Genomic DNA, 20,000 nt, shown 5'->3' on the forward strand with positions numbered 1-20,000 from the left:
TGCCACTAACTTTATTCCTTACGCTTTTTCCGATGTTCGGGTCGGCTTTCTTTGTCGGACGTTTTATAGGAACGGACAGCTGCCCCATAATTTCCACCGTCATCGCTTTATTATTACTTTTGGTCACTTTAATACTGGTTTATATAATTTGAGTTTCCAAAGGGAAGAAGAGTTCTTTTCTTTTCTTCGTCATTCTCATTCTAATTTACGTATTCTGTACTTTTGCTAGATATTTGTGTTTTTCTCTGCTGGCAGGAATGACAAGCGCTTGCATTTGGCAAGTATCTTCCGAAAGTGGAAATGAAAGTAGTCTTCCGGCTTTGGAGTCTTCCTCGAGCAGTGAATCATTGGCTACGTTTAGAGCCGAAATAGCGGCCGATAACGAAGCTGAGATTTATGCTCGCATACGGAGTCTCCAGAGCCGTGATTACTACAACCTTCCTCCCCAGAATAATCCCGGGGAGTATGAGGGGCTTGTTCACAATAACTTCGAGCAAGCTATTGATGTGCCCCATTATAGGGCCATACTTGATAGAGAATATTTTGAACTCACAGTATTAGAAAGAAAGGGTCTATTGCAAGATAGGCTCTTCGATCTTATGTTTGGTGAGCAAAAGATTTATCGTATCATGGAACTTTCGCCATATACGAATATAAGGGCGGAGGCGTACGACTTCCTTGAGGGTAAGGTGGAGCCGGTGAGCTCTTTGCAACATTCCTTCCAACGGGATATCATGGACGGGAGTCTGAATTTCTTTATTCAGGATATAAACCAAAGCGGTAGAAATTCACAAATATACCGTGAATTCTACTCCCACTTTACCGATGAGGGATTCCGCCTCAAGTTCGGATTACCCCTACCTTAAAGGTCACGCTTTCTTTTTGGATCAGACCGCTCTTGGTCTTCGAACTAGTCATTAATGGTCGGCTTCATTGGTACCCTTTCGGTATGCGTTGCGAACACTTTCATTTTTAGCGTCTCATCTTCTCTATAGAAGCAAAACTCGAACGGATAGAACAGATGGTCCAACTACAAAACTTTTTCTTTTTCATTACTTCCATGGTCGTGCCTCGTGGCACGGCAGCACCCGTACTATTGAAATGGTTCGTCAGTAGAGATGTTCCCACAGGTGCCCCTTCTTCTAATGGTACTATAATTCCTATTCCTATCCCTTCATTCCCTCTTTTGGTCTATCTACATTCCAGGAAATTCATACGCTCCACGGACGGAGCAAAAAGCGGAGTCTTGGTCAGAGCAAGCCGACCTATTCTATTACCAGACATAATTGGGGGAAGCTCATCCGAAACTAGAGCTAGAAAGGCCTTATTTCGTTTCGTTCCTGTTCTTCATTTCCTTCTTATCGAAAAAAAGGGGGATTTCTCATATTTAGAATCTTTCTGCGGTGTGCTCCGTTTACTATTCTTTCGTACTTTCTTCTCTTTACCACGCGATAGGTCAGCGAAGCGTGAGCGGGCGCGGAGAAGGAAAGGCCAAAGACTTCAGCCTAACGGGAATGAGCAAGGACGAAATGACAAGATGAGGCGCCCTGGGCACCCCCATTTAGAAAGAAGGGCCGAAGTTTTTGGGCCTGTAGCTTTACCCGTCCCCCCTGAGTCGGGCGGTGCTTGTGTGGGGGGTGCGCCACCAGAAATCGGGCTTGAAGCTCTCACCTTACCAACGAGCCGACAGCTGATGGCTGTTGGTCACGACTACTACAAAAAAGCCCCAATGAAGATGAATATTTCACATGGAGGAGTGTGCATCTTTATGTTGGGTGTTCTTCTGTCGTGCGACCCGGCGGCTTATGTGCGACCTGTGGCCCACGCCTCCTATTTGTTCAGGGCGGGCGGCGTGAACTCTGATTCGATCCGGGTATTCAATCCCGCCGCTGAGATGCTCAGTTGACTCCTTAACCTTGATAGGAAGATGGCTTATTCAATAATTCGTGCATAAGGGTAAGGAACTTTGGATGAACTAATGCGAATGGGTGTAAGCCTCGCTGCTCGGAAACACCCAGTGCTGACCACACTGAGAGACACGAAAGCGCAGGTAACGCCAGTTGGCGAAGTGGCGTTAAGCATCCCTAGCGGTACGAAAAGAGAGGTCGTGATGATATCATCTACGTCCGTACCGCTCCTCGTGGAGTAGATCCCGCATCCAACCAAGTCTTTGACCAGGGAACGGGATAATTCCCACTACCGCTGGCAGGCCAGCCGGGCCGTGAGCACGGTGGGGACGGGCTTCCCAAAAAGCCAGCCCGGGCCGGGGTCAGTATAGAATGAAGGGGACGGCCCTAATGTTGTGTTGGCAAAGCCAACTTCTTGGGTTTCGGGCGGTGAAAAGCGGACGTGGGGACTCGGGTCGGGGCGCAGCGTAACTAAGGGATTCCATTTAGGGCGAGACAAAATGGGCGGGCACGGGCGGTCTGGTGTCCGAGCCGATTGGTCAGACGACGACTACTTCACTTATTAGATTAGTATTAGCCGCCTGTCCCGGAATGGAATGGGATGGAATAGAAAAAACGGGAAGCGCTATCGGTTCGGTTTTTTTGGGAGGGAGAAGCTTGTGAAGAAGGAAGCTTATCCCCGCCCCGACTGTCAGCTGCTGGCTCTCTCCATCTCTCCTAAACTTCCCCCGGGTTTCGGCCCGAGCTGTATGAGGCAGAAACTCGTCCCACGTACGGTTCGGAGGCCGAGCCCCACCCCAGCAGTAAGGGTGCGGCTTAGGTTAACTAACACAAAGAAGATACAGTTCACTCAACGATTGCCTTTGGGTTCCGAACTCCATATGGGGAAGGAGCGTTGTTGTTTGCAAGGTCTCGATTATTTACATGGACCCACTTCTCATTCAATTTGTGGGAATTTTCTGATCTATAAACCGTCCCTAACTAACGATCGGCTCATGTTTGAGGATGATGAATCACTTCGTGTCGACCTGTTGCCAATAAACTTTCCGGCCTCATATGAGAATGGAAAACTGGAGCATTTTCTGCATCGGTGGATGAAGAATCGCGAACATAAGAATTTCTGGTTGACCATGTTCCCAGAAAAAAGATACTTTCAAGAAACGACGAACACGACTGAAGTGGCTATACATACAAATCCATTTACGGATCTATATGCTCCGATTGGAACTTCCAGTTCCAGAACAGGTGGCTGGTATACTACCATAATGAAACTGCCTTTTATTTTTTTTATTCGGATCGGATTTATGTTGGCTTCGTTGGGAGGATCGCGTAGTTTGTTACGTCAGCTCAAAAAGGATAAGTTGCCTTGGAATCGAGAAAGTTACGTGGAGTTCATAATTGCATAAAAGGAGTCAAAGTAAAGTAGTGGCTGCGGCGCGTTGAGGCACTTCTTCGACGGTTCCCGTACGCCCGGCCTGCCGGCCCGCTCTGAAGAATTCATGGGTCGGCAGGCGGGCGAGACAGAATGGGCGGGCACTACTAACCAAGCCAAGCCCAGTTCCCGCCGATAGGCGCAGGTAGCTTGCTTCCAAGCCTTGCCTTATATGATAGTTGTGGCCATGGCCCGAAGGAGCCTTAAGCACTTGTACAATGCTTCAAGTCAAGGCTCCCCCCCACTCGTTGCCCAGAGCCTTTACTTTCCATGTTTTTAGTCAAATGCGCGCTAGCGCGCTACAACTAGCACTTTTTTCTCTGAGAGGCTCGCTTCTTCCCGCCCCTTATTGAAAAAAAAAGCGCGTTAGCGCTTTTACTTTTATTTATTATATAATACCTTCTTTCTACTTCTTTCTCAAAGTAAAGCAAGCAACCTTTCGCCTTTATTTTTTTGAGGAGATATAAAAAGAAGCAACCTTACTAAGCAAACGTAGGCTTGGGCTCGAAAGCAAGAAGCAACGGCTTTCGCGCTTGTTGGAGCTATTAAGCATCTTAGACTATTCCATTCCATTTTGCAGCTGGACAGAAAAGTGGAAACTTTCCGCGGGATCCTCTTTCTGCGGGATGCTCTTTTGCGCTACGATGGATTTTTTTACTCTTTAAGTGCGCCACTCCTTCTTTTGTCCTGTATCTGTAGCTGCTTTTCCCGCACTCTCTTTTATCCCGCCGAAGGTCCCCCTTACGTAATAGGGGTTAAGTTAAGGGGGGTGCACACCGTGGTCAAATCTGCATGAAAAACCGCGGGGAATCCTTAGTATTAAGTATTATGCTCCCGCACCCCCTATCTCTTAAAGGCTCTGCGCTCCCGCATTCTGATTGATCCTGTGCAATGTTGTAATCCTGCTGTTCCTTTATCCCCCGCTCCGCAGCTGCTGGAGACTTAGTCAGATTTTTAGCCTTTTGCGGTACTGATTGATGTTATGGGGGATTACTTGGGTTGGCCGGACTGTTTGTTTGCGAAGGCCGAAGGACTAAAAAATGAGGTTTTTGATGTTATTGGACAGAATTGGTGCCGTTTTCCCACGCCTCCTTTTCCATAATATGATTATGAGCTGCAGAACGCTTGAAGCTGGAATTTGAGCATTGAATTTTGAACACAGGCCAAACTACGCTCCTAGGCTCCCTTCTTCGAGGTTGATTCCCCCAGATCAAATGACAAGGAGCCAAAAGCGAAGATGGCAGCGGAGGAATCTGATGGCTAGGCGAATGGGGGGTTGAATACTCCGAGTCAACAGGGTTGGTTGGAAAGCCTCAGAAGAGCCGTGATAAAGAACAGCCTCGGAATAAGGAGCCCGAAGGGAAATAAAAGCGGGATATGGATCAAATCCTCCTCCCCCAAAATGTACCAAACTCAACATAGATGGATCAGCTACTATGGGAGAGAGTGCAGGTGGTGGTATCCTGAGAAAGAGTTCAGGTCAAATTTTTTATTTTTTCCTTCTCTTCATTCTATCACAATGGTACTAACATGATGGCTGAGACTAGAGCTCTCAGAGATGGGTTCAAACTATGTTCTGATAAGGGCATCCAAGTGAATGACATCGAATCTGATTCCAAAGTTATGGTGGACTCCATCCTTGGTCTTATATCCACCCCTTGACATGTGCTTTACTTGATCAGAGAATGCATCAGCTTATTGTCTTCTGGCATGATGGTTTCTCACATCTATAGACAAGGCAACTCAATTGCAGACAGACTGGCTTCTCATGCTTACTCTCACAGGTCTGATTGCATCGTTGAAGCTGCTTCTTCTCTCTTGCAAACAAGCCTACTACAATGACAAGGAAGGCCTTTACTCTTATTCCTGTTCCCGGAATGCTTTCTTTCATCAAAGTCACGTAAGAAATAGAAAACGTACAACTAAAGGCTTGTCAATTCTTGGTGTAATACTCACTCGAAAATGATGGGTGTCAGAATTTCTCACTTTTCAGGCAGTCTCATCCGTGTAAGAATTAGGAATTCCTCTTCCAACTCGTCCCAGAATGGGCGTTATGGCAAAGAACAAGAAGAAAACAAAAGGGGAAATTTGTCCAATAGTCACAAATGGTGCCTCCACAGGTTGACATCCGATCCAACCTAGTAGTAAGCGATCCGCCAAAAGCAACCAAAATATTCCTTGGTGAATCGGGCGAAAACTTGAACTACGTACATACATACTTTTAAAAAAAGGTAAAGCCAACAGACATATAAAAACTGGTGCTATTGCGGCTACACCTCCCGCTTTGTCAGGTATACTACGAAGAATGGCATGGATCGGTAGGAAATACCATTCCGGTACAATATGAGGCGGGGTGGGCATCGGATTAGCAGGTATATAATTGTCGGGATGCCCCAAAACATTAGGAGCATAAAAAATAAAAATGGAAGAAAAGATAGCAAAAGCTACCCAACCTACTAGATCCTTTACATAAAAATAAGGGTAAGAAGCAATTTTATCCATCTCTGAATGTACACCCAATGGATTATTTGATCCATATTGATGCAATGCGGCCAGATGAAGAAGACTGGCGCCTACTAAAAGAAAGGGGAGTAAATGATGAAGACTAAAAAAACGATTTAAGGTGGCATTGTCCACGGAGAAACCACCCCAAAGCCAAGTCACTATGGTATCTCCTACTACGGGTATGGCGCTAGCTAAGCTTGTAATTACTGTAGCCCCCCAAAAGCTCATCTGACCCCAAGGCGGTACGTATCCTATAAAAGCTGTCACAATCATTAATAGGAAGATTACAACTCCGAGACACCGAACAAATTCCCTAGGACTGCTATAACTCGCATGATATAGACCACGAAAAATATGAAGGTGAACCACAATGAGAAACATACTTGCCCCATTAGCATGCATATAACGGAGCAACCAGCCCCCTTCAACATCTCTCATAATGTGTTCTACGCTGTTGAAAGCTAGATCCACATGAGGTGTGTAATGCATAGCTAAAAAAACGCCAGTCACTATCTGAATGACTAAACAAATACCAGCTAACGGACCGAACCCCCACCAATAACTAAGATTGCTCGGGGTTGGATAATCTATCAAATGCTGATTAAGTGTGGAGAATATAGGTTGTTTAAGAATCGATAATCGTTGGTTCCTTATAGTCATTTCTTTTTCTTTTTTAGAAAGAGAACTCTGGTTCCCTCACCTTTTAGCGTTCTGGGGCCTTTATATAATATAAAAAAAAGATATCAAAATCTTTAAAGTACCCTTAGAGTAGGGCGAAAGAAAGTCAATATGAGCGTTGGTTTTTCCAACGAAACAGTGAAAGATGCTGTTTTATCCTTATCCATGGATGGAGGGAGTGGATGGGGTCGCATCCGGGTATACGCCGAATTGCCTACATATCTTCTTCAAAAGAATCAGACCATTGTAGTTCAGTTAAAAAGACGTTTTCAAAAGCAATCAAAGAGAAGATCGAAGAGAATGAGTCACAAGATGAAATGAAAATGAGTTCTCCTTCCAAACAGACTAGAAGACATAGTTGATTAGATCAAGAAACTTCAAAATTGATTGGCATAACCAACTATTTTGTCCATGTAACATTACATCATAATAGGCATCGCTCATATAGCTTGGGGTGGCTAGCGCTTCCTCCCCTATCACTGCCCGAACAAGGTCAGGCATGTCCCATTCGGGGGGTAATTGCTTATCGGCTATCACCACCCACTCCGCGTATTCATTGCAGATTCTCTCAAATAACCGCTCTAACTCAGGTGGAGCGCTTTGTGCGTCCGACCTAGTTGAAGAAAGAGTAGTAGAGGTACCACCTGAAGATAAAGAAAAACCCTCATCTACCATAAATTCTAGATCACTTGGCGTAGGACTACCATAGAGTCTCATTTGAAAATGATTTCTCATTCAAATTTTTTAATTCGCTCTGCTCTGCTCGACACCGGGATCATGCCCGGCGCAAGACTTCCTTTTTTTTTTATGCAGGTTAAAAAGGCGTGGAACTCCTGCTGGAAGACTCGGCTGGTTTTTCCACCGAAAGTCTAGAAGATAAGGTGTAAAATGTAAATCACTAGGTGTTGGATTCCCCTATAGTGCCAGACTCTTGTTATTCATTACAGAATACTAGCTTCTATCGCTCCTTGCTCGCGGAGCAGCATACCGGAAAAAAAGGAACCTTTATCTCTCTTATCATACGCAATATCTCAATTGAAAGGGAATGTCATTCTCTCATTCAGCATGGTGCAGCTTACACGTTGATGAGCACAATGCAATTCACGTCACAGCCACTTTCTTGAACTATATTACGAGATTTTTCTTTTTTAGAAAGATTGTCTGTCCTAAGTGATCAAAGAAACTTCAGACCGATATGTCAGGCGAGCGTCGAGCAGTGAGCTTGGAGAGTAGAGTCGAGGTAAGGTCAGGAAGGATAGCGTACAAGTGAAGCCCACTAGAGAGAAGTTAGCTGGCGGGTTCTTGTTTTCCGATAGGAAGAGGAAGGAAAACGCTTTGCTTCGACCTGACCTTAAAGTGGATGAGAACACGAGGTTAGTAAATCAAGCAAGTTGACGGTCAGAGAGAAAAGAAAAAACACGACTGATAGAAAGAGTAAGAGCGAGAGCTCAATCATAGATAGGGAAGCCCTTTCACAGAATCCGTAGATTCTCTCCCTAAGAGCGGAGCCACTTGACCAGAGAGATAGACGATGTTTGCACGGGTACCCCTTGAATCAATGCATTAATTTGACGTTGGGGCTCAACCTCTTTTTGTTTGGCCCATGAGGATACTTTCACTATACTTGCTCTTCTTGCCTGCTCCTCCGTCTTCCGCTTGTCACGAAAGATTATGCCTTGAAGAATGAACGACTGAAAGATCAAACTCCAGTGCGCTCCTGGAAACTAGAATGCAGCAAGTTCAAGCCTTAGCGCAAGATTCCTAAGGCGCAAGCACTTCCTTCTTTCTCTATTCAATCCACGGCCTACCTCGAGACACCTGTGTCACAACGGCTGATTTTTTGAGTGAGGGAAGCCAGAGCATTGGTCAAGAGAGAGAAAGAAGAAGAACTATAGATCGAGAAAGTCACATTAGCTACACCAGACCAGACAGACTTTCTTTTTTTTTACTATTTTTTGACTGACCGGATCGGTCACTCCTCAACCAACTAAGACATTTCTGAGCAGTTCCCCTCACCCCCTATCACTTAAAGGCAGAGCTAACCCAACATTCTACTGCTCTCTAAAGGGCCTGCCTACTCTATTAGTCAAGCTTGGAGAACATAGTACTAGGACTTACTAGATGAAAGACCTTGATTGGTGAAGGGCTTAAAAGTTAGGTAGCTGCTATCTATCGGATCTTTTCTAAGAGGTTAGGTAGGTGGTTGAGTCGAAGCGGAGAAGGAGACTAAGTCATCGGTCGTGCCGGGATTTCTTTCCTACTTCCAGCTGAATGAGGACCACACAGCCGTCAACCCTGCTGGAAGTGCTTTCTAGATCCAATCTCCTGGTCTTTCGTTCGCTATTCGAATGTCTGGACCAGTAGAAATGTACGAAAGGTGGTCTTGTCCTTTCCTTTACAACTAGTAGCTAGTAGCTCCGTCGTTGATCCCTCCTCTTCCCGGCCGGTTGTGACTCGTATGTCCAGCCAACGACTATCGATTCCTAACGAATCCATAGATTCTTCTACCATTCGACCAGATCTTCTAGATTGTATTCTCATTTTCCGGCCTCGAGCAACTTTACTAATAAGGGAAAAGCCCTTAACTTAATTGAATTCATATTATATTAGTATAATATAAAGCGCTAGCGCCCAACCGGCTTTCCGCCTCCATTTGGTCGTGCTGCTATGATGTAACGTGCAGTCGTCCCGAGGCATTTTAGGGCCCCCCATTTTCTCTCCCTTAAAGTCCTTTATGGATTTCAAGTCGGGAATAGAGCTGTGACTTATTCGGCGCTATATCACAATTCATTCATTCTCGGGCATAGCTGTTCACGAAACGTGGCATGGGACATCTGTCGGCGGCGGGTGAATTCCGAGCGAGAGGTCAAACCAATCCCATTCATCCTGGTCTGATCCGAACGGATCTTGTTGAATGAATTGATCCATTGTTCTATGCCCTACTTCTTAGTTCATTTTTTCCTACTCGGACCCGCCGTACTTCCTTTGACTACTCCTGAGATATAGTGGAAACATTTTGTTCTGGTGGAGAGTGGGGAGTGAAAACACCAATGCAGCAGAGAACGACCACATGAATCGGAATCCGCTTAACTTCTTAAGACAGACGACCGAGAAAGAAAGGCTCCGCGTTCTCCAAGTGGTTGATCTTAGCTTAGCGTGCTAGCCGCTGCTTCATTTCGTATAGTGATAACGCTTTCTCTTTCTTAGCGCTCCGCCCCCCCTTGTATAGTAAGGGGAACTTTGGTTGCGCGGCTTTCTCTTATACTTATAGGGGTCTATTTTCTCTGACTTGACTCAGCTTGACCTACTTGACTCAGCGGTTAGAGTATCGCTTTCATACGGCGAGAGTCATTGGTTCAAATCCAATAGTAGGTAAAACCGACCGAAAGCCCCGCTTTTGCCAGCATGACAGCAAGCACGGACTGGCAGCAAGGAGTCAACTGAATGACCAAAGCATCGGTTGCTTCCACTTGTGGCCTTCTTCGAGCGCCTTGACACCTTAATATCAACTCACCCCCCTCTTCCACAAGTAGGTGGAGACCAGGAGAGCCGGAAACCCCAACGGGAACCCTTCACCGCGCCACACGATTCTTTCGCGAAGCGCTCTCTCAGACGTTTCCACTCCTGCCCCCGCAAGCGAAGAGGTTTCAAGATACCAGTCGACCGAGTGAAAGTGAACAGCTCCGAGCAAATCTTCTAGAGAGCGTACCCTTTGTTTCTACTCTTTCTCTCTTCTAAAAAGAACTCAAAATCGAAAAAAGAAAAAGTTTCTTAACAGTCAGGAGTCCAGTATAGATGTAGGTAGAGGGCCATCTTCGTTCCCTGAATCCGCTAGTCAGTCGTCATTCAGTGAAGAGTCCTAAAGCATACCAGCAGTGAAGTGAACCTCTTAATTCAAGTGCAGTTCGATGATCTCGTGCTAGGGGCACTGAAAGCCATAAAAAATATCTATTGACTTTCTTGGATGGAGATCCAGTTCTTAGCTTAGTAAGATAATCGACTAGTCGCATAGCATGCTGGCAACATGATCATTGCTTACTATTCTTTTGGCACTAACTCAGGAAGGGAAGACATCCCACACCTCATAGACCTTTATCCAGGGTGGAGAGCACTGTCGGACTTAGCACTTAGGAGCTCTTTCCCTGTGTGAAGATCCTTCAAAGAAAAACAAAAATGATCCTAAGTGTTTTGAAGTGGTGCTCAGATCTCTTAAGGCTTCTTACTCTCTCAGTCTTCATGATCAGACATGCATTCAAGCCTTGATAATCATTCTGCCCGCCATTCCCAAAAGAGGGAAATGGCTCAGATTCCTCATATTACAGGCCTTAAACTAAATGTGGATGGTTCTGCTATTGACTTAAATAGTGCAGTAGGTGGCTGCATTAGAGAGTCGGTTTAATTGTTTTAGCATTCTCATGCAACTTTGGTCAGGGCAATAGGAGGCTGAGGCTAAAGCCTTACTCCAGGGCTTCTCTTAGCTAATCAGTTTGGCATTACACTTCTTAATTACATAGTTCAGCTTGAAAGCCAATCGATCAAATTCCTCTACCTATAGCTCCAGATAGCATGTAGAAACTTTCTATTAGAAAGGCATTTTAACGTTCTCACTTTTTCCTTCGTAGACTGAGAGATCCATTAGAAAGTAGGTATCTCGCTAGTGTCAAAATGAGACTTTCACTCTTTCCTTCTATGAGGACCCTTCAATGGCAAAAGTTTCTATCTCATAGAGTATAGGGGCAAGCTGAAATCGTATTGATGCTTTTAAGGCTTTCAGCACTAAATCGATCCTCATTCTCTCGTCTATGAAAAGGGACCTAAAGGGTGGGCTTCTCGGGTCACTTAGTCTTTTTTTTCAGTACCTCTCTTAAGCTTTACTGGATTTAAGAGTAAGAGATAGGCTCTTTCCGCGTTTCCGATGGTAGTTGATAGAGGAAAGGGCGATACGCTTTTCTTATCTTAAAGGAAAGGTTTGAGGGTTAGATTCCAGACCCCTACTGACGAAGAGGCCAAGAAAGAATGAATTGACTAGGACAGAGGGAGAGGCGGTTTATTTCGACAGCTAGAGCTAGGAGAAAGAGGTCATGGTGGAGATAGGCTTCGAAGCCAAGGAAAGCTTCGATCTAGGAAGAGGATAGGCGAATAGAGATGGGCGAGACCCTTGACCTATAAGTGAAACCGTCCCCGCTAGATGATTACTGATTCTACTATACTATAACCCGTCTTTGCTTCTCTTATTCAATTTCTGACTGATATTCCAATTCTTGATATTCCTCTAACTCTAAACCTGCCTATTCTCTGGTACATTAAAAAATTGCCTTCTATTGGGGGCATCTTCCCTTGTCTTGTCTATGATAATAATAGATTTCAATTCGACCTTTACTGATTGAACTGATCTTATTGAATCGATGGGCGGAAAGGAACCTACCGATTCTGCTCCCTACTAAAGGGGCCCTAAGCCAGCGGATCTTGCCCCCTTGTCCGGGTCGATACCATCCTATCTTCTAAGTGACAGACTTGAGCATGAATTTATAAAGTTGCTGCTCATCTATGTAAAAATGAGACTTTTCTCTCGGCCTCTTTAATGCCTAAAAAAGATCTGTCTTATCTCAAGCATGTGAAAAGCCCTATCCCATCTAGCAGCAGGGTGGAGAGCGAGACTGACCATTAATTCGACTATTCTAGAGCCTATTCTAACTCCACTATACAAGAAGGTCCTACTACTTGTGTGAAATCAGTCGCTTGAGAGCTTCGGGCTAGGTTATGGACGAGAGGCTAGGTACGATTTCCGAGCGATTCAAGGAGAGAGCGATGACAGTGACTTTCTCCTAGCTAAGAAAGGTAATCGATCCCCTTTCCCGGATGGAAAAGTTCGACCGATAGGGAGAGAAGGCGTTGGTGAGGCGACCGGAAGGCAGTTTAGTTTACTGTTAGAAAGCGAGAGTAGCTGTCTTTAGGGTGCTAGTTCCCTTTCTAACAAGCTGACCGGAATAGCGGCCCTCGCTTCTAGTCCCACTTGTAGCCTGATCGGGACTTCTTTCTCTCTTGCTTGAATGCCAACCAACTTTTCTGACTCTGGTTAGTAGCTCTATACTTTCACCCGCTTGAAATACCTTATCTTGCTGTAAGTGAATTAAGGTACTTTACTTGTCTCGTTAGAGAAAGGCAGCGAAGTAGAAAGCGAAGCTGGAGCCTTAGCTGCCTTGTCAAAGGAAAGCGAAGGTTGAGCCAAGCTACTTGTTAACTCTGGGTCCCATCCGTCCTGCCAAGAACTCGAACCGCCAACTCCGTTCACTGCCTTCTCTCCAGAACTCCAGTTTGGCTTGATTACTGGAACTCAAAAGCCCTAGCTTCTCTTACCTTCTAGAACTGTAAGGGAATTTCGGTAGTGAGGAACTGTCCCTCATGTTCCCTGCCTAATCTGAAAGACTAGCTCAGGTCAGAACTCATAGCTCAAACTCAACAGCCTAGCTTCGCTACAGAACTATGATCTACGACCACCCTCTCTCATCCGAAGCCATCGTAACATAACATATGTATCAACGATTCCAAAAAAGGACAGGAAATTGGATCCATCCCTGGAGGCATAGGCATAGACGAAGAAAGCAGAAGCATAGGGGTAGATGAAAGCAGGAGCAAAGGGGATTGAATGAGGGATGAATCTTCTGAACTGCTTGAGAGCTGGAAGATTGGGATATCCCGACTTCCCATTCTTATACCCGCTTTGAAAGGTAAGATATCGACCTTTGATGGGGGGCTCTCACAGGTCTACTCGCCAGTGTCTTCCTTCCACAAGTTCTACCTACGCTTCCCGGTTATAAGATCTCATACGGAAGAAGAGCCTCTAGGATCATTCATCATCCTCAGCAGCTTGAGCAGGCTCCTCAATGGCTTGGATAGCCCCTGAAGTAATATCCTAACGTGTACTCAAGAACACAAGAAAAGAGCTTTTAAATGGCCTTCTTTTTTTTGATCAAAAAGTAGTGTTTTCCCGTGTTTTTCGGCCATAAACTAGAGAGTTAGGTTAAAGGTAAGCCGGCTAAGAGGACTAGGAGCTTAGCTTGCTGGCGAGAAAGGGTGAGTGTTCAGTACGCTCTTTAGCCTTTAACAAGGGCTAAGCCGCTAGGAATGGCTTGCTGGCCTGTTGGGAGAGTGGAACGAAGTGATTCTCGTTAGAGAAGCACGAGTGGAACGGCTTTAGTGTCAGTAGGTGCCTAAATGAAGCGATTAAGCGTCGGGGGCTTTGCTGGCTTGCTGGCTAGCTCGTGCAATCAATAAAAAAGGATTCGCGTTAGTAAGCTAGCTTTGTAAGCTAAGCAAGCCTGGTTCTCCGGGCACTACGGTAGGACGTGGATCGACCATGACGAGAATGGACTTCTCCATAATGTAATAGAAGAGTCACAGTCCAGTTCCACGGGCTTTCTCCCTTCTCGACCAGACGAAGGAGATATGAATTCCATTCAGGCGGGTAAGGGCTTGGCTTGACCCTGTGTTCTCTCCTGGTCGGGTCGGAGGCGAAAACTGGCAAAGTTCATCATTCAGTGGTGGGGTGTTCGTAGAAAAGAAGGCGTCGCCCAACGAGTGGCAGATTTTGATGGAGTCTCGCTTGGATGCTGGGGAGATCCATAGATCTGGATAGAGTCCCCGGAATAGTACGCGCGCTAGCGCGCTACGGCTTACGCAGTTGATCGGATCAGATAGCCCTTCGGGCAACCAACCAAACCCGGCACATCAAATTCCATTCCGATCAAGAACTTGGAGGTATGGCTGAGTGGCTTAAGGCATTGGTTTGCTAAATCGACATACAAGAAGATTGTATCATGGGTTCAAATCCCATTTCCTCCGGAACAGAAGTGAAACGGGCGGGCGAAATGACGTGAGAGAAAGAACCTCTTGGTGGAGTCCAGCCCCCCAGAATAGCACTACTTAGTGACTAGGAGCGGAGAGACCTTTGCGCGTTCTTTTTGTTTGATCGGCCTATCTTCTTTCTATAAGCAAGCTCCCTCCGGCTGTCCAGGGACTGGACGGCTCTCGGTTCTTGAGCATGTTGGGGGATTAGGCGGCAGTTGAAAGAGCTGCTCGAAAGCTTGGCGAAGAAGCGAAAAAGGCCTATCTATTCTCTTTTTTTTAGTACAAGGGCTTTTTACTAGTCAAGTGGTAAGGTAGGGCGCTATTCGATGAATAAAACATATTTTAGGAAAGTGGTTCAGGTAGCTCAGCTGGTTAGAGCAAAGGACTGAAAATCCTTGTGTCAGTGGTTCGAATCCACTTCTAAGCGGGCCAAGGGTCCAAAGGCCGGGAGCGAGCCGGATTTTGAAATTCAAGTGCAAGAGTCAGCCAAAAAATGTGAGCGCTCCTGCACTATACGGCTTTTTTGCGTCGCCCTATCTTGCTGGAGGCAGATTTCGAAAAAAAAGCTGTTTCTTAGGTTCTCGCGTCCCTGTGCCCAAAAGGATGGGTGAGTTCGGTTTGAGTGTTCATCGATCGGGTGGATCTATATGCTCCGGGGTGGTGAGACGAGGTGTAGCGCAGTCTGGTCAGCGCATCTGTTTTGGGTACAGAGGGCCATAGGTTCGAATCCTGTCACCTTGATGTGAGGCATTCCGTCAGCAAATACTCAAATATGAACATCCATCGACCGTTACCACTTCCTCTTACTCGTGACTCGTATATGTACTTTATATAGCAAGCACACGAGACCTATAGCTAAAGATCATATAGCGCCACAGTATATATATATACGAACCTATACGGAACACTTATCTCTTTCTCAGTGCTTTCTTTAGGCTCCTGGCTGCTCGTTGGTAGAACACAACCCATATGATATTGAGCTTGAGCATTCGGGCTTCTTTCTTTTTTTTTAAGAAATGCTTCTTTAGAATTCTAAGGTGGCAGGGCAGCTAGTTTGAGTGGGGCCTGACGGTTTCCCGAACTTCTTCTTTCATTTTAGATTAATAAGGGGCTAGTTGGGGAGGAAATCTCGATGGCAATCAAGGATGGATTTCTATTTCGGAAGGGGTGCTTACTGAAATAGTTCAACACTACGCTCATTGCTCTTCTTCTAAAGTCCCTTGGAGCCAATCGGTTGCCTGAAGCTTGACATGATGAAGGCGCTTTGAAGCCCTTCCCGAAGGAAAGAGGGAATGGCCCTTCCTCTTACCTTCTGTTGAGACTGAGATAGAAGACTGGGCTTTCTCCCTCTTCTACCGGGAGGCCGCGGGAGTCAACTCTGTCTCATCCTCATCCCCCTGGTAAAGGCGATCCTAAGCCCTCCTCTCCGCCTAGGAGGCACCTGTTTGGATGAAGGCACGGGTCGTCTAACAAGGCATGGGACCCATAGATTCATTGTCTGCTGTGCAGAAGCTTCCTTCCTGCACCTGCATGCGCGCTTCCCCAGAAGGAGGCACACATTGTAACAATTCATCGCGATAGCTGCCTTTGGCTCTACTCTAATTGGCAACGAGACAGTGGATTGATTCCTACACCTATGGGCTCACTTCCTCCTCTAGTCCGAATCAAGATGGCTCCTCTCGATCTTGTGATGCCTTCGGCCCAAAATTATCCAGATAGCTGCCTTGACTTTGATATTAGTCAAGGGAAAGCTTATGAACGGTTCCGAAATGACACGCTATTCCGTCTCATCCTTTCGCCCCGGATGGTAGGAATAAGATAAAGGAGGAGGACTTTTTTGACTTCAACCGAGGAAGACTCGCACCCGCGTCTTTGTTTGAATCACTGACAGTTCGGGCAGGCCCGCAGGACTGGAATTCTGAAAAGAAGGAATGTCTGGCTTTTCCTATTCTAGTGCAGCGGTATAAATCGCTTCACTTTGAGTGGGCTTGGCCCGCGCCTTGACAAGGCTGTTGCCCCTCCTTCCACCCGTAGAGAGAGCCGGAGTTAGGCCTTTGGATTGATTGATAGTAGGATCAATGATGTTTAGTTTCATTCAGGATCGACATGCCCCAGGTTTGAAGAATTCGATGACAGGCCTTCGCTGCAAAAGATCCCGGAATTGGTCGATTCGGAATCGGCTGGATTGGAGGAATCCGGAGCCACAAGGATCTTCAACGGGTTCGAAAGTCTTTTGATTCCAGGCGGCCGGCCCAATTCTATGGAATTCGCTATAAGTCAAGCTTGTCGACTATCAAAGGAAAGGCCGGTTCGAATTTGTTCTTTCTTTTTTTATTTTTTTTCTTTGAAAGGCAAAGCCTTAAATTAATAGGATCTAAAATGAAAGTAACTGGAGGGGGATTTAAGCCAAACCTCCAAAGAAAAGGCCCATAGGCTACATAATCATAAAGAAAAGAGCTAAAAGACCTATGATGGTCGGAAGCTATATAAGCCCAAAGCATCATGAAGCAGATGACTTTTGCAGCAAGTGGGAAACTGATCTTCTGAGTAGAACACCATGCTGTCCCTATGAGCGTGAGCAAAGGATGCCAGCGAATCTGCTACTTTGTTCCCTTCTCGCAAGATGCGGGAAAGATTGCATGAAGGAGATAAGAGAGACTTGCATGATCGCGTCAAAGATACCAAGTTCCAAGGGGAGCTCCCTGTATGAATGAAATGCAACAAGACTTGAGCGTCAAGTTCCATACATGAGAGGGGTATGCCTAATTGGGAGGCAAGATCCAAGCCAGTGATTAACGCCCGAGCTTCTGCTTGCATGTTCTTACCCGAAAAAAAAAATAGCCTGACCTTGGTAATTCCTGATAACACCACCCCCTGTTATGAATCCATTTATAGCGGAACCGTCCACATTGAGTTTGAAAGAGCCAATATCAGGTGGATGCTAACCCTACGTCCCCTCTTAGGTTTAGGGGAAATAATAGGAACCTGAAGAGCATGAAGGCAAGCTTGATCATGTAAACCCAGCCGGGTGGAAAAGAACCACAGTGTCAAGCAGCCACTTCAAAATTAGCTGTCTCGTTTTCACTATATTGAGCTTTACATTGTCATGAATAATGGAATTGCGGTCTTTCCAAACTTCCCGTAGGATAAATAAAGCAACAGAATTGCGTAAAAAAGAATACTGGGAGCAAATAGTATCAGTCCACCAAGACTCAAGACGCTGCTCGAGAGACTGAGCTTGGGATATTGAGATGTTAAGATGAGACGCGAAGAAGGACCAAAGGGATGCAGCCAGCTCTCCTTGAACAAAGAGATTCGAGATGGATTTACTATGAGGGCTGGAACAGCAAAGACAACAAGAGGGAAACCGAAAACCCAGAGACTTAATACGCTCATCAGTGGATATTGCCTTATGCATAAGTCGCCAAACAAAACCTGCAATTTTTGGGTGTACCCATTTATTCCAAACATATTTCCACCAGTAGACAGAAGGATGAGAAGCCCGCGTCGATTCCCATGCACTAGAAACAGAGAAGGCATCCATCAGGATGAAGTAGCCAGTGAAGTTTGCCCTCATAAACCTCAGAAAGACAGCCCCGCATAGATTGAATTTATTGAATGGAGATAGCAAAATACTCATAATTTCATCCGGGGTCATTGAAGGCCTCTTTGACAGAGATATGAGGCCGAGGAGGGTTGTCTACCTGCAGAGGAGAATTCAACCACATATCATGCAAAAAAAAATGTTACCTTTACCGATAGACCACAAGGCGTGGGAGAAAACAAAGTCCAGCTGGGCATGGATGGCTCTCCAACAATGAGAAGCACTCCTAGGAATTGAAGAGAGAACAGCCCTGTGAGGGGCACCATATTTGCTTCGCATGAACATAGCCCAAAGAAAAGAGAGTCCCCTTTATAGTATAGAATTCCACGCCTATGTGCAAGGCTTGCATCACTTGATGTAACGAACGAATTAGAACACCCCCTTCCTCCTTAGGACAACAAAAGGTCTCCCATGACACCCAATGATGTCTCTCTTCTCCATTAGAGCTCCAAAAGACATTCTAAAAAAGACCCTGCCCAAATATGCGACTCTATAGGGATAAAAAAAAATGAAATTCATAATGGTATTCTAAATAGTATCTTACTTTTGACCTCTTCCCTCTTCCTGGGCAGCAGGATAGAGTGGGCTTTATGGTTGATGTCAGCTACTCTCTTCCTGCTTTACCTTCTAGAGAGCCCAGTACATAGTCTAATGGCATGGGCACTCGAAGGAAAGGTATAAATTCCATTGTCCTAGGGATTCGTATTTCCCATTGTCCTTATGGATGAGGGAATCGAGTTGCGAAAGATGAGGGAATCTACTTGAGTCCCCCTAAAGCAGGGTATTCTTCCTATTTTCCCTCTTCCTCCAGCTATCAACAGGATAGAGTGGAGCCTCACATAACCCCCTTTAGCACAGAGAAATGTACACCTAATGCCCGGACTGAATCTAAGTTATTCTATACATTGATTATAAAGTGACTTACGAGTCGGAATGGTCGGGCATAATGAGTGTAGCTCAGTGCTCCCTCTCCTTAACAGTCGAGCTCTTTCTTTCCTTTCAAGAAGCACGAGTGGAACGGTCAAACCGTTAAGTCAACAGGTTGAGAAAGAGATTGATCGTCACATACGACATTGCCCCAGAATGAGATTAGTCGTCATATACGAGATTAGACTTAGTCCGTTGTTGTTTGATCTTTTACTCGGACAAGTGCTACAACCGTCGAGCTGAGGAGCGAGACTAAGGTCGACCGTTAGGGAGACTAAAGCGGGAGGCTAAAACGAATGCTTTCAGTATGCCGCGAGTGGCTTTAAGAAGGTGTTATGCTGGACACATTAAGGACTAAATTCATCCAGGTCCTGGTAGTTACACGGGAAAGCTTTCAGGCTTACTGCTCTACTGGTTTCAAGCAAGACCTAGCCTCTCCAGCTTATTCATTAGGGCGAAGAGGACTAACTAGCTGTTGACAGGAGATGCAGGCAAGGAAGTCACTAGAGAGGTGAAAAAGACATACATAATGTAAAGACATTCCTGGTAGTTCTTGACTGACTGCTATTAGTATGAATGATCTTTCTTTATCTCCACAAAGGGAAGATTCATGAATGAAATCATAGATTAACCAAGACGATTTAAAGAAAATTGCGGCCTAGTCAACAAGCTTCTCAACTTCCTTTCATCTGCTTATACGAGAAAGGCCTAAACAGAGCCCTGGAAGAGGCATCTACTTCTGATCTAAAGACGGATTTAGAATCTGAGGTAGTTGTTGTGAGGCATAGAACTAACCTTAAGAGGCAGTATGAGACCTATCTCTCACTCTATCGACGTAGGTGGTTGCTTTTCCACTTTTGAGTCGGACTGCTACAACCGTTGAGCTATACTACTTAGGGAGTCCAATAAAGCAAAGATTTAGAGTAGGACTGCTCTCCACTTTAGGGACAGCCTTTTAGTCCTTGAAAGCGAGTTCTTTCCCGCAGCTCTGACCCTTCATCGTACTTTTAGTCAAGCTCAGCCTATCCTAATTAGGATTAGCCTCTTTCCGCTTACAATTTGCAACTGGAAAGTCAAGGCCATCAAACCTCGAACACTA

The 20,000-nt window shown here is 45.6% G+C and overlaps 2 protein-coding genes and 4 non-coding genes across 6 annotated transcripts; 5 read left to right on the top strand and 1 right to left on the bottom strand.

Annotated features, from left to right (window-relative positions):
* The first annotated feature begins 1,021 nt into the window (after positions 1–1,021).
* On the top strand, positions 1,022–3,313 carry ccmFc (cytochrome c biogenesis FC). Its single transcript has 2 exons — positions 1,022–1,788; positions 2,734–3,313. The coding sequence occupies exons 1-2, from the start codon at positions 1,022–1,024 to the stop codon at positions 3,311–3,313; spliced, it is 1,347 nt and encodes a 448-aa protein (YP_009640772.1).
* Positions 3,314–5,328: 2,015 nt separating this feature from the next.
* On the bottom strand, positions 5,329–6,504 carry cob (apocytochrome b). Its single transcript has one exon. The coding sequence runs from the start codon at positions 6,502–6,504 to the stop codon at positions 5,329–5,331; it is 1,176 nt and encodes a 391-aa protein (YP_009640773.1).
* Positions 6,505–9,824: 3,320 nt separating this feature from the next.
* Positions 9,825–9,897, top strand: trnM-CAT. The gene has a single exon. It is a non-coding gene; the product is annotated as a tRNA-Met (tRNA).
* A 4,379-nt stretch (positions 9,898–14,276) lies between these two features.
* On the top strand, positions 14,277–14,364 carry trnS-GCT. The gene has a single exon. It is a non-coding gene; the product is annotated as a tRNA-Ser (tRNA).
* A 359-nt stretch (positions 14,365–14,723) lies between these two features.
* Positions 14,724–14,797, top strand: trnF-GAA. Its single transcript has one exon. It is a non-coding gene; the product is annotated as a tRNA-Phe (tRNA).
* Positions 14,798–15,036: 239 nt separating this feature from the next.
* trnP-TGG lies at positions 15,037–15,111 on the top strand. The gene has a single exon. It is a non-coding gene; the product is annotated as a tRNA-Pro (tRNA).
* The last annotated feature ends 4,889 nt before the right edge of the window (positions 15,112–20,000 follow it).

Source organism: Lactuca serriola, mitochondrion, assembly GCF_051521515.1.
Source record: "Lactuca serriola mitochondrion, complete genome".
Taxonomy (NCBI): Eukaryota; Viridiplantae; Streptophyta; class Magnoliopsida; order Asterales; family Asteraceae; genus Lactuca; species Lactuca serriola.